The following is a 14,778-nucleotide window of genomic DNA, read 5'->3' on the forward strand; positions in this document are numbered from 1 at the left end:
TGAGGGATTGTGCTGAACCATTTTTCTTTCTTTGTTTCTGTCTTTACTTCTTTCCTTCCTTCTTTTTTCTTTCTTTTTTTTGTGTCCATCATCCATGAATACCATATTTTTGGCCAGGCTCTTGGACAGCCTTGTAATTTGCAGCCGATATTTCAGTTTTTTTAAACTCTGATTATGTTCCGGTGTCTAGGCACCACTGTAATGCACTGGTGGAGGTACAACAAGCGGAAGGCTGAGTAGTAAATACCTTCTTTGACTTGTACACTTAGTAATTAGATAATGACGCTTACGTAATTAAGCGCCAGCCTTACACTCTTTTTTTAAAACTTTATTCCAGCCTGAACACATCAACTGTAGGGCGGAATTCTATCATGTATATCTACAGCTCACACATACGTCTCTCTGTCCTCTCCACACTTAACACATCTTTATTTTCCACCACTCACGCAAGCTCATTCACAAGCATATAATCACAACGGCCATGTTCACATGAACATGGATAATAAATGCATACTAATATTTGCGTTTAGGCCTCTTGTCCACATGCAAACACATACACGTCTGTTCTTAAAAACGCAAACTTTTGCAAACGCTGAGCAAAGTGTAGCGTTCCAAAACTCTCCGCTCAGCGTATGTGTGTACATGGCACAAACGGAGACGAGTACTTTAAACACAAAAAAGAGATTCATGATGTTCCCAGGGCTCTGTGTAAGTGCAGGCTGGTTTTAAAGGTGATGTACATGTTGAGTATATCAATAAAAACATTATAATAGCAGAGGTGTAATGCCACCAAGTCAGCTGTTGTTGCTTTCCAGGCTTCTGATTGGACAAAATGTGCATGACAGCAGGTGTATGTGTTTGTGTGTAGACATAGACAGCTTTGAAACTACACTTGTGTGGATGGAGATCGTTTTAAACCCGTATACTGTATGTGTTTTTGTGTGGACATGGCCAAAGCCACATGGCCCCTCATCTCCTATCATAACCTGTAGACCTAAGCACAATACTGAAGTGTCTTTTTTTTCTTTTTTTAAGCGTACAATTGAAATACAATACTTTAAAGCCCCACTTAAAGTACCAGAAGAGTGGGGAAAAACAAGTTGACTTTTTATGCCTAATTGTGTTTCATTGTATCATTAGACCATATCCACTTGGATTTACAATTCGCAAAGTATGTGAAAATACTCTCTAAACATCACAAAATGCCACAAATTCAGTCAGCTATTTTAAATATTAAGCTACGAATACCTTCGGCTATTTCCAGAGATTGACATCAGTGGAGGAACGCTTCTGGACTCTGACCATCCATCAGATGAGTCATGCTGGAAGTAAGCAAAAATTATCAATCTGTCAATCAATGTTTACTTATATAGCCCTAGAAAGCTCTTAGAAAGACATTTAGGAATGCATGTGCTTTCTATCATTCCCAATTCTTATATAAGACATGAACGCTTCCATCCATCCATCCATTTCTACCGCTTATTCCCTTCGGGGTCGAGGGGGGCGCTGGAGCCTATCTCAGCTACAATCGGGCGGAAGGCGGGGTACACCCTGGACAAGTCGCCACCTCATCGCAGGGCCAACACAGATAGACAGACAACATTCACACTCACATTCACACACTAGGGCCAATTTAGTGTTGCCAATCAACCTATCCCAAGACATGAACACTTGTTTTTCTTTTTTTATGTTTTTAGTCGTAAATAAATAACTAAATAAAAAGTCCACTAACAATCATGGAGTCAATGGGGGCTCCCTATTTGCCCACAAAATTCTCTATGTGACCATCGAAAACCCGCAAACAATACTGTAGTTACGTCTCATGACCTGAATATTAACCAAATATTAGTAATGTTGTGATTATAAGCGCTAATGCAGACAATGTGTTTTTAGCATTAATAACCGAGAGCTAGCTATAGTTTATGCTGCACGGGACTCGAGAGACTTTAATGTAATTATACAATGAAACTAAAGATGGCAGTAATGCAACTTTATAAATTATGCCTCATCTAGGTAGTAGGTGGATTTAGCCATGAATCTAGAAGTTGTTTATCTGTGACCTTCAACACACTATAACAAAAGACCGTGTCCGCAACAATTTTTTTTTACCTTTCGAGTGGATTAAAATAAATTCTTAATCTCAACAGGAAGATATAAACATTCTATCAATTGTCATCGGAGTGAGAGCAGACATCATACAGTAAACGATCGTTTTATTATGTTTGTAGTTTGTATTTCTTGTTTAGCACTTAGCGATACTGCTACATGATGCTTAATGTTTCACTAAGTTGGATCTGTTTATCAGAGCTTCTAAAGCCTTTATTTTACCCACCTTTTATTCAGGAATAAAAATATAAGGTTCTGGACCATCATTTGTCCAAAATTTGTCATTTTTGGCTCCCATAAAGCCTGCATGGTGTTGTTGGTAGGAAAGGAATCTGTGGTTCCTATCTCTACTTCACGCGATGACGTGAAAGGCTAGCTCATTATCTCTCAAAATGGCTCGGAAATCTCTGAAATTAATACTATTTTGGTTATATCTATTTACTCGTAAACTTTGCAACTCATTTAGTGTTATACATCAGATATACTGCATATGATAATAGCTTCAATATAGAGGCAACTTGTTTTTCCATTCTACTGGTACTTTAAGAACTTTCAGTTTTGGTTGATTTTGGCAGTGCCAGTGGACCAAAGCGGTAGTATTTTGTCAGAAGAAGACCATATTCCCCATGATGACTAGCGCATATATATGATTATATATATATGATGTCCGCTGTAATATTCACACAAATATTACATCTCTAATGGCTATACTGATGTTAGATAGCAGAAACTATCAATACATTATCTTGACGCTACTACTAAGAATGTATCGGGGCGGATGCAGGTCCGAAGCAAAGTAAGACCGGCAAGAGATTTTTTCCGAAGGAAGTAATCAAGAAATGATCTTGACGCTACTACTAACAATGTATCGGGGCGGATGCAGGTCCGAAGCAAAGAAAGTTTTTTTCCGAAGGAAGTAGTAGTGAAACTATCAAACTGGTGGCTATTTATTGCTACCACGCAAATTTCCGATAGCTAACATTAGCATTATCATTTTGATTTGAGCAACGAAAGTCACTAACTAGTCCAGCAGGAACATGGCCAAGGCATCATCAGTCTGAAATTCCTCGTCTCTGAGCTCACGCCAGCGATTAAAAGCCGGGGCAATGTTTATCCTGACTGTCCTTTTTATCTGGTTAGGCTCAGTTTTTGTTTTTGTTTCCTTGGACAAAACTTTTTGTTTCTTTGGTTGTTTGGAGCTTTGGCCATGATAGCAGAAATTGCAAATAGGTGTTCTTCTTCTTCTTTTTGTTTTCTGGCGGAATGTGGGCGTTCACATTGACTTCCGTCTTTTTAACAAATGGGGAACGGGGGAGTGATGTATGCAGAAAAGCAAGTCAGCCCATTTGTATTTTTTTTTTGTGGCAGGGTTCCTGCTACCTTCCTCAATGTCGCTAAGTGCCAGTAAAGGCGATATAGACCCCCTCCATGATTGAGGTGTCATTTAACTAGTTGTAAGTCAATGTGTCATCCCAAAAGTTATGATAATATTTTATGAAGGTTGAAAGCTTTAAATCTATACATCTTTCCGGTATACTCTACTAGGTAATACTATCCAGTCATACAAAAGACTCGTGGTTATTTTATTGGCATGTTCTGCTAGTTTTTATTTGTGTTTGCTCACTACCCTTTCATTTTTTTAGGCATTAAAGGCTTGGAGGATTTTGTTTTGAAGTCAGCAACCCTTTCTACCTCTCCTGCCTGTCCCCCCTTCACTCCACTCAACTTTGAAGCTTCACCCATTGTACGAGTAGCCATAGAACCAAAACACCCAAGTAAGTATTTGAATTAACACACTCACTTTGGTTTCAAGCTTTTTTTCCATTTTTAAGTTGTACAAGATGTCCCCAAAGTCTGGACATGTAGGCAAAAATGTATCTATTACACCAGTGTTTCTAAATAGTGGGTCCCAATGAGTTGAGTTGACAGGGGGGTCGTTAGCGACGGGAAATGTTCATTATTTGTATCTACACTAGTAATTCTGTAAACATGAATATACAATTCCCAAGCCTGCAACTAGGTGGCAGCAGTGCTCAATCAAAATCTGTCAACGTTGACGCGATAATAAAAAGTTAAGCATAATTTACTTAAAAGTCGCTTATTTTTATGACTCGGTATTAACCAGCACGCGTCCTGTCTGACCCTAGGTACATTCCGTAGGTTAGGAAAATGTAGCTGTTTTCAGTTACTGTTGAGACACAAGCGGGAAATAAATATTATGAAATGCCCAGGTCTAAAGCCATGGCAAGTCGTTCTGCGGACAAGACCACGATCGGCGTGAGCCGTCATTCCTGGACCAAATTCCTGCTGGAGCGCTTGCATTCAGAGAGGTGAAGCTTCACATCTGTGTTTAGATTACAGTTTAGTGCACTGATAACATAAAATGTAGATTGTTACTGTAACTGGTTTAGTAAGATTGGCTAAAAGCTCAGCAGAAAGGAAAGACAGTAGGCAGGAAGTTGAGAGGCACTCTTTTTTTTTATTGCCAACTATCAGGTCAATTGTTCAAAACATATCAAAACACTTCTTCTCTAACCAATCACACACTTCCGGCTTCAAAATAATAGCAATATGTGTCACATCCTGTCAATATTTCTTCCACATTGTCAGATGTGAATCGTTTGAATTACTCCCTAATCCTAAAATCGATTGAGGATGATCTGGCGCGTTGGAAGACAATGCCCATCTCACTTATGGGAAGGGTTTCTATCGGGAAAATGATGGTCTTGCCGAGGGTTAATTATCTCTTTTCAATGATTCCCACCAAACTTTCTCAAATGTAGTTTAAATCACTTGACTCACACATCAATCAGTTTCTTTGGAAAAGTAAACCAGCACGAATCAGCCTTAAAACATTACAAAAACCCAAGGAGTATGGGGGTCTATAGAACTCCCACATTTTTTTCATTTCTTCCTTACAAATAAACTACAATACATATTAAAATGGATCAATCCCAACTTATTAAATCATTTATGGTTAGATATTGAACAATCACTCAGCCAGGAGATCCCAATTTCTAACTTGCCCTTTATTAGCCAAATGCTTCGAAAATACAACTTCTTTAAAAGTATTAATATACGCACTACCTAGACAGTTTGGTGGGAATTTTTTAAAATAACTGTGTCCCTGCTCACTCCCTGCCAAGTTACACCTAATTGTAATAATCCTGATTTTCTGCTTAACAGGAAACCATTGACCTTTCCAACATGGTTTGATAAGGGAGTCAAACGCCTTGGATATATCATCAATGAAAACAGTTGTATCTCTTTTAAAGGTTTAATAACACGGTATGCAATAAATCCTAACAAATTCCTAAAATATATACAAATTAAATATGTAATCAGCGCAAGATTCAACAAAACATGGGAAAGTAATCCCACTACCGTAAAATTCTTCAAAATATCTGCCTCCAAAGCATATGCCTTATTATCAAAAATAGATAACGCAAGAGGTATCCCAACTTCCAAAAGGTACTCAGATGTATCCACAAGCTGTGACCCAAAACTCAGGAAATAAATATGCTGTTTGGCCACAATACCCAGCAATATGTTTGGAGGAGAAAAAGTGAGGCCTTTAATCCCAGGAACACCATACATACCGTCAAGCATGGTGGTGGTAGTATTATGCTCTGGGCCTGTTTTGCTGCCAATGGAACTGGTGCTTTAAATGGGACAATGAAAAAGGAGGATTACCTCCAAATTCTTCAGGACAACCTAAAACCATCAGCCCGGAGGTTGGGTCTTGGGCGCAGTTGGGTGTTCCAACAGGACAATGACCCCGAACACGTCAAAAGTGGTCAAGGAATGGCTAAATCAGGCTACAATTAAGGTTTTAGAATGACCTTCCCAAAGTCCTGACTTAAACGTGTGGACAATGCTGAAGAAACAAGTCCATGTCAGAAAACCAACAAATTTAGCTGAACTGCACCAATTTTGTCAAGAAGAGTGATCAAAAATTCAACCAGAAGCTTGTGGATGGCTACCAAAAGCGCCCTATTGCAGTGAAACTTGCCAAGGGACATGTAACCAAATATTAACATTGCTGTATGTATACTTTTGACCCAGCAGATTTGGTCACATTTTCAGTCGACCCATAATAAATTCATAAAAGAACCAAACTTCATGAATGTTTTTTGTGACCAACAAGTATGTGCTCCAATCACTCTATCACAAAAAATAAGAGTTGTAGAAATTATTGGAAACTCAAGACAGCCATGACATTATGTTCTTTACAAGTGTATGTAAACTTTTGATCGCGACTGTACATATATACAAACATAGGTATATTCAATTATTAATACATACATACGCACATACATAGGTACCTACGCTCACATACATACACAAATGCAGTACACACATAAACACTCATGGTACATACATCCACACACACATTCACTGCAAACACATACATATACACATTCTGCACATATACTGTACAAGCACATATGCATACATACATTCATGCACATAATCACGTTTCATCAAACATACAGTATATTAATGTTTTTCCCCTAGGGGAAACTGGGTAACACATGGCAGACTGACAAAGCTTAACATATTGTTCCTATAACAATCTGCAAGGTTAATACATTTCGCTTCTCTTTATTCCCCTCCATTTATCTGCTTTCTTTTGTAATTCAAGTTATAATTACACATATTTATTGTTTCATTTGAAACAATTGCATAGTTGATAATACAGGTAATTATTAGGGATGGCCGATAATATCGGGCTGCCGATATTATCGGCCGATAAATGCTTTAAAATGTAATATCGGAAATTATCGGTATCGGTTTCATAATTAACGGTATCGGTTTCTAAAAGTAAAATGTATGATGTTTTAAAATGCCGCTGTGTACACGGACGTAGGGAGAGGTACAGAGTGCCAATAAACCTTAAAGGCATTTCCTTTGCGTGCGTGCCGTCCGAGTCACATAATATCTACCGGCTGTTCTCATCACGAATTAATGCAAGCATACTTGGTCAACAGCCATACAGGTCACACTGAGGGTGGCCGTATAAACAACTTTAACACTGTTACAAATATGCGCCACACTGTGAACCCACACCAAACAAGAATGACAAACACATTTCGGGAGAACATCCGCACCGTAACACAATATAAACACATTAGAACAAATACCCAGAATCCCTTGCAGTACTAACTATTCCGGGACGCTACAATATAAACCCCCCTACCCCCACCACCCCAACTCCGCCCACCTCAACCTCCTCATAGTCTCTCTCAGGGAGAGCATGTCCCAAATTCCAAGCTGCTGTTTGGATAGAAAGATAGATAGATAGTACTTTATTGATTCCTTCAGGAGAGTTCCCTCAGGAAAATTAAAATTCCAGCAGCAGTGTACAGAATTAAGATCAAATTTAAAAAGTAAATAATGGGGGTATAAATGGAAACAGAATAGAAAAATATTACAATAAGAATAAAAATAAAAAGCAACAAAGAATACAACTATAACAGTAAAATAAGAAGATAAGAGAAACTAGGCAGGAGTGACCATGTTATGAAAAAATATTGCACTGTTATTGTTTTGAGGCATGTTAAAAAAAATAATGCACTTCGTGACTTCAATAATAAATATGGCAGTGCCATGTTGGCATTTTTTTCCATAACTTGAGTTGATTTCTTTTGGAAAACCTTGTTACATTGTTTAATGCATCCAGCGGGGCATCATAACAAAATTAGGCATAATAATGTGTTAACTCCACGACTGTATACAGTATATCGGTATCGGTTGATATCGGTATCGGTAAATAAGAGTTGGACAATATCGGAATATCGGATATCGGTAAAAGAGCCATTATCGGACATCTCTAGTAATTATTGTTATTATTCATTATCAATTGTGCTATTTCTATTGGTATTTGTATTTTTCCATTTGTAGTGCATTGTCATTTCTATGTTATTAATATTTACTTCATTAACTGCTTCTCTGCTATCACTTGTACTATCATATTTGTACATATCGTATTTGCTGATGCTGTTCTGTTGTTATTGTTGTGGTTGCTATTGTTATTGTTGTTTCTCTGTCTTATCCCCTTTTGTCCCGGCAATTTCCCCCTCTGTTCTCCTTTTTTTCGCTGCGCCAAACATTAATATAAATCCATTTAATAAAGTCTAATACAAATAAGGCAACAAGAGAAGTATCCCATCCTTGTCTTTTGTAAAGTAAATCTGTACAGTAAATATGGGCATCTACATCAACAATATGATTTGCCTCAGTAGCTGGACAAGACAAAAAAAATAAAAATAGAAATTTTATTTTTTCCCCCCACATCTTTATGAACACCATTTACATATAGTACCGATGAATACCGGTATTAATAAGGAATATTGATATTGATATCAGTATTTATATAATGCTGACAATCCATATCTTTAGTCAGTACACAAGTCTGCGTTTTCTCTCCCACTTTTGCATTGTCGTATGCATTGACCTGATCAATGACCGTATAACAACCCACACCTTGCAGGTAACCATCCGCGGTTAACGTAAAGTAGAATGTGTGCTCACTTAAATTGTGTTACTAATTTGCATTTATACATGATTAATCTATTTTATTTCACAGTATTAAATCGCATGCGTTAACAAGTGACAGCCCTTTTATAGATATAGTTCTATTGTTTAGTTTATTTAATTATTTGTAATTACTGAATTATTTTGTTTATTTTTTCCAATTACTTATAAACTGAATGTTAATTAATATTAGTTTATTATTAAAATGTACTTATGTCCAGACTTTAAGGACAACCTGTCAATGTCAACATATTTTAAATTTTTCTGTATGCATCAGGTGAGATGCCAAAGTTGGTGCGTGGGATGCGGCTGTTGAACCAGGCAGACCCCTGTGCTGAAGTGCTTATACAGGAGACGGGTGAACATGTTTTGGTCACTGCGGGAGAGGTTCATCTCCAGCGCTGCCTTGACGACCTTAAAGACCGGTCAGTGTTATTCTGTCTTAGAAAATGTCTTTTTCATCAGAAAGTCCTGTACACTTGTGACTTATTTTAGTATTTCCTTAAATCAGCAATACAAAAAAAGGAACAGAAAAAGCCATGAATATTTTTGAACTGCAACAGTTTTGTAGAGAGGAATACTACAACATTAATTATGATTGTTGCACGTCTAGATCTGCGACTATAAGAAACATTTGGTTCAGGTTATTGCTACCAAAGAAGTGTCAAGCAGTTCTTAAATCCAAGCATTTACTTCGTTTTTCTTCCCTGTCCTGTGAATGTTTACAGAAAACTTGTAAAATACAGATTAGTTCCACATCCATTAGCACCCTCCTTTTCTCTTGAAATAAATAGTTTGCTTGCGACAAAGGAAGCTACATGTAACATGCTAAATGTTTAACAAGACTTGTGAGTGCTCACTGAATTGACACATTGTCACATCCATGGCCGTAACGCCAATTCAAGTCATGTCCTCTGTATTTTTTTCAAGTGACAAAAAGAAGATGATGCGACTGAAGGCAAATATACTTTATGTAGGACATTGTGTGCACTGTGCATCAGCATGCGGTAGATCATCCTCTCTAGTATACGATCTTTGGTCGTGCACAGCCTGCTACAACTCCAGACAACGTAAAGGAGATAATTCCACTTATACTTTTAACATCATCCGATCCGAAATGAGCTGTCAACATAAAGTTAACATTAGCTTACACAGATGTGGATAAAATGTATGTGTAATCGGTGTAATACGATTGCGGACAGCGTTTATGTAACTTGCCGCCAAGGAATGTTACGGTTTGAACATTTCTTATCATGGTTATTGTGACCAAAATTGTCACGGTTATCATTATTTTCGTGGTATTTTTAATTGTGCTCAAAATTTTCAAAAAGTACTTATCCTAAAATATTTTAACCAAGTTTTATTTAAAAAAAAAACCCACAAACAACACATTCAAAATGTATGTATGTACCTCAATAACAAAATTTAATGTGTATATGAAAGCAACACAGGCATTGTAAACAAAGTAATATGGCAGAAACAAAATAACAACATCAATAAAAGTAAATGTAAAAATAGTGCAAGATGGCACCTTATGGCCATAAGATCTAACTGCACTTTTTGTGCATATAGTGTTCATGTATGAGATATCGTCTTACACAGAGAGCCTGCACGATAATGGCGAAAAATAATATTTAGGATTACTTTAATCAATATTGAAATCATGGGTTTTAATCACGATTATTCATTATGTTAGGTAAAACAGTGTGAACGCTACGCCATCATGTAATTTGTAATATCCAAACAAAAGGCTATAGATAAACATTATCCATAAATTTAAATACAAAAATGTTTTTTTTCCATTTATAGTATCAGCGTGTCAGCTTTTTCTCATTACATAATGCCTTTATCTCTATTTTTATATTTTGATAGACTAAAGTATTTTTTAAAATACCTCAGTCACATGACAAACACATGTTCTCCCGAAATGTGTTTGTCATTCTTCTTTGGTGTGGATTCACAGTGTGGCGCATATTTCTAACAATGTTAAAGTTATTTATACGAGCACCGTCAGTGTAACCTGTATCGCTGTTGGCCAAGTATGCTTTGCATTCACGTGTGTGTGTGTGCGTGCTGAAGCCGTACATATTATGTGACTGGGCCAGCATTCGCTGGACTGGATGAAAAGCGGACGTGACGATGTTTGGGAGGGACACTGAAATTTGGGAGTCTCCCGGGAGGGTTGGCAAGTATGAGAATTAGCTGTGAATGCGGTGTTACCGCGGCACCGCCGCTGAATATAATCGGCGGGCGAGCTCTAGTGTTAATTTGATATCGCCTCAAGGGCCAAGTGAAATTACACGGCGGGCCAAATTTGGCCTGCGGGCCAAAGTTTGACACCCATGATGTAGATGCTGAATCGGGACAGATCCATTAAGAGTTTGATCAGAAATATGTTAATTAACTATACACCATAAAACATTGACAAAATGCGATGTCACATTAATGGTTTTTAAAATAATAACGTTTTGAAATGAAAAAAAAGCATAAGTAATGTAACAAACTTGGTGTTTACTTTTTGATATCTATATAAAACAGAAAGCAGTTTGGCTAATGAAGATAGCATAAACAAGCGTTATTCTCCAACAACACCATGTGGTTCAATGCAACAGGTTGGTCAAAAAATAAGCAGGAGTGATACCTCTCACATAGGGCTGGGCGATATGGCCTTTTTTTAATATCGCGATATTTTAAGGCCATATCGCGATACATGATATATATCTCGATATTTTGCCTTAGCCTTGAATGAACACTTAATGCATATAATCACAGCAGTATGATGATTCTATGTGTCTACATTAAAATATTCTTCTTCATACTGCATTAATATATGCTACTTTAAAACTTTCATTCAGAGAAGGAAATCACAACTAAAAAAATCACTATTTTTTTCATACGGTGTTGATCTGGAAATGTTTGCCTCGGCATTTTGATGGTGTGGACGTGTGGCACCGAACGGAGATGTTGACATGTGGAGTAAGCACTCTTCATTCTCTAGCAGGTGACTTTTCAAATGATGCTACATATTAGCAGTAATGCTACTTTTTAGAGCAACGCTTTTGCCCCACACTTGACAAATTACGGTTGTCTGTTCAACATATTCCCACTTGAAGCCAAACCACTGCCAGACGATGGACACCCTGCTGTTTTTGGGGGAAATTAAATACTCCTTCATTTGTTACCAGATTCGCACCTTCTCTCTCTCGTATTACCACTCGCACGGCTGCGCTAGCATCACAGCTAACGTTATCCATGCTGCTACCTCTTTGCTACTCGAGGGCGTATACGTATGTGACGTATGTAAGAAGGTGCGCTTGTCTGTCTGCGAGAAGGAGACACAGGAAAGAGCGAAGAGAGCCTGTAGTGTAATGCCAGCAGCTAAAAGCAACTGCGTGAGAACGTATACTCGAATATCACGATATAGTCATTTTCTATATGGCACAGACAAACCCGCGATATATCGCCCAGCCCTACTCTCACATCTAATACACAATCTTTGTGCCTCATTGACAACACAGCCTGTGTTCAATTCAATGACATAACAAAACATTTTAGCGAGTATTGACGTTATTGGAACACTGACAAAGTAAGCAGTTAAATAAAGGACGAGTGACCATTCCAGTAAACAACCGGCAAAACTTTATAAACAAGTTGTGGCAACGTTCACTACACATCGCCTGTTGCATTGTAACTCTCAGTCACAGCAGCTGAGTGAAGGACATCGTGTTGCAATTTCAAAAAGAAACTGCAAGATCAAATATTTTTCTCCTCCCCGGTTTCCTTTTAGCAGGACTGCCAAGCCTCTAAGCAGTGTAGCCTAAAATGCATTAATAAATGACAGTTTTATGGTATTTCAAAATTTAAACGGTATTACTCACCGTTTGGAATTTTCCCGCGGTTTATCATTATACCGTTTGCTCATAAATCCCTAGTGCCGACCAATTTGTCACTTGTCGTGTCAGTTAGGTGATTATTCTGTTCACAGATATCAACGCTGCCGTGCTGTAAACGATACCCATGATTTTAGCCTTTAAAAGCTTCTCTTGGACCACCAATATTTGACCTTGGTAGTTGTCCAATCCTGGTTACAGCCCTGGTCACGTCATGCATTTAATAACCCAGACAAAGAGCTAAACAACATCATCTTCTAAATTTGAATAATTTTCTCCGACATGAAGTTTAGCGGTAGAGTTTTTGGGTCTTATAGCATGCACAGGCGATTAAAAACATTTGTGATGTTTCCTGGGCTCAATATACTAAAACATAATGTACACAGTACTATTGTAATATATCGTTATATTGATGAGCATTGGAGTTATAATGCAGAACAAAGTGGTGCAGATTGTACAGCGACCATGTCAGGAACTTGAGGGTTTCAGGTTCAATACCAGCTTCCCCCATCCGAGTCATGGCCGTTGTGTCCTTTGGCAAGACACTTCACCCTTGATCTTGATGGGTCGTGGTTAGCGTCTTGCATGGCAGCTTACGCCATTTGTGTGTGAATGTGTGTGTGAATGGGTGAATGTGAGGTATGATAGAAAGCGCGTTGGGCATCATTCTCGGTATAGAAAAGCGCTATATAAATACAGAACATTTACCAAAAGAGCTGTATGCAACATGCTCAAAGTTAACATTTTTAAAACAAAAATTAATTCAAGAACACCACCGTCGATCTTATGTTACCATTCGTCGTTTAACAGAACATACTGTATATATTTTTAAAGTGTCTATATTTTATTACAATTACTAATCATATTGAATAAAAATGTATTGGTCAAAGATTTGTCGAGCAGTCAAGCTCATTGCTGTCTCGTCCACAAGTACACATAGAGAGCGTGTGCACATTCACAAAATTAAACCAAGAGACGCAACTAACAATTTGCAGTGTTGTTGTTAAAATAGAATATACATTCAATGATAGCTAACGTTTGTAGCTAAACTTTGCAAAATCGCTATCCTTATCTGTGTTGGCCCTGCGATGAGGTGCGACTTGTTCAGAATGTACACCGCCTTCCGACCCGACTGTTGCTGGGATAGGCTCCAGCACCCTCCGCAACCTCGAGAGGGACAAGCGGTAGAAAAATGGATGGATGGATGGATAGCTGTCCGCACAAAAAGCTAATGCGTGTGCATGTGTGTTTTGTACGGGCGTAGTTATAACATTACCTGTTAAAAGTCGGAAGAGGCCTTGATATAATGCTTACAACACCGTGAAATGTTAGGGCCCCCTAGCTTTCCACGAAAAGGCTCCAAACAACCCCTTTAGGAGGCAGCATTACAATGACATTTACTGTAGGTAATCAAAACGACAGGCTACACAGACAGTGCCTTTATAACGAGCGCCCACATTTTTCTGTAGTGGCCCAGATATAGATGTGGCAGGCCACCACAACTAAATTAATATATGGAAACACTGCAACAGTCTGGATTAGGGCTGGGTGATGTGGACCAAAACTCATATCTTGATATATTTTGGCTGTATATTAATATACAATATATATTGCAATATTTTTTCTGGAAAGTGAATTTAGACCAAGTCAAACTCAAAGATGAGTGTCATGTTGTTTTTATTGATATGTACGTTATATTTTCATTTTAAGCATTACCAGAACTTCTCTTTTCAGCGCATTTATTTCCTTTTCCATAGCTACGCATTTCGCAACAAACGTGTCTTCATACTTCCGGAAACAAACGGGTGTGTTCTAATCATGGCAGACTTGGTAACAGACAACGAAGACTATTTCTAAACAAATGAAAATTCACAACCGTATCTTTTTTTAACCTGAATGTACAAAGGATAAACTGCTGATTATAGAAGCGAGCACAAAGAAAGGGTGAAACGATGGAGCAGACGAAAGCCGAGAGAGTGAGGCCAGCGTGACTTGACAGTGTAAATGTGGAACTTGGCGCCAAGCAACATAAATAGTGTGCTTACCCAAAATCAACTTTAAAAACTTCCCCGGCCAGCTGAATCAGACAGACAACTGTCTATCAAGTGAGTAGGGATGATGTTTGATAAAAAAATTATTGAGTTCGAGCCTATTATCGAATCCTCTTATCGAATCGATTCCTTATCGATTCTCTTATCGAGTCCAGATAGGTTGTTGTTTATGTAAAGAAACACAATATTTGGTT

General features: G+C 38.0%; 1 protein-coding gene across 1 annotated transcript in view; it reads left to right on the plus strand.

Moving 5' to 3' along the window:
* The window catches only part of efl1 (elongation factor like GTPase 1), an 88,727-nt gene that overhangs the window by 33,067 nt on the left and 40,882 nt on the right, over positions 1-14,778 (plus strand). Inside the window, exons 15-16 of the mRNA XM_061963857.2 lie at positions 3,750-3,881; positions 8,921-9,068. Coding sequence (XP_061819841.1) covers positions 3,750-3,881; positions 8,921-9,068 — 280 coding nt within the window. The remainder of the gene's footprint in view (positions 1-3,749; positions 3,882-8,920; positions 9,069-14,778) is intronic.

The sequence above is a fragment of the Nerophis lumbriciformis genome, linkage group LG06 (assembly GCF_033978685.3).
Source record: "Nerophis lumbriciformis linkage group LG06, RoL_Nlum_v2.1, whole genome shotgun sequence".
Classification (NCBI taxonomy): Eukaryota; Metazoa; Chordata; class Actinopteri; order Syngnathiformes; family Syngnathidae; genus Nerophis; species Nerophis lumbriciformis.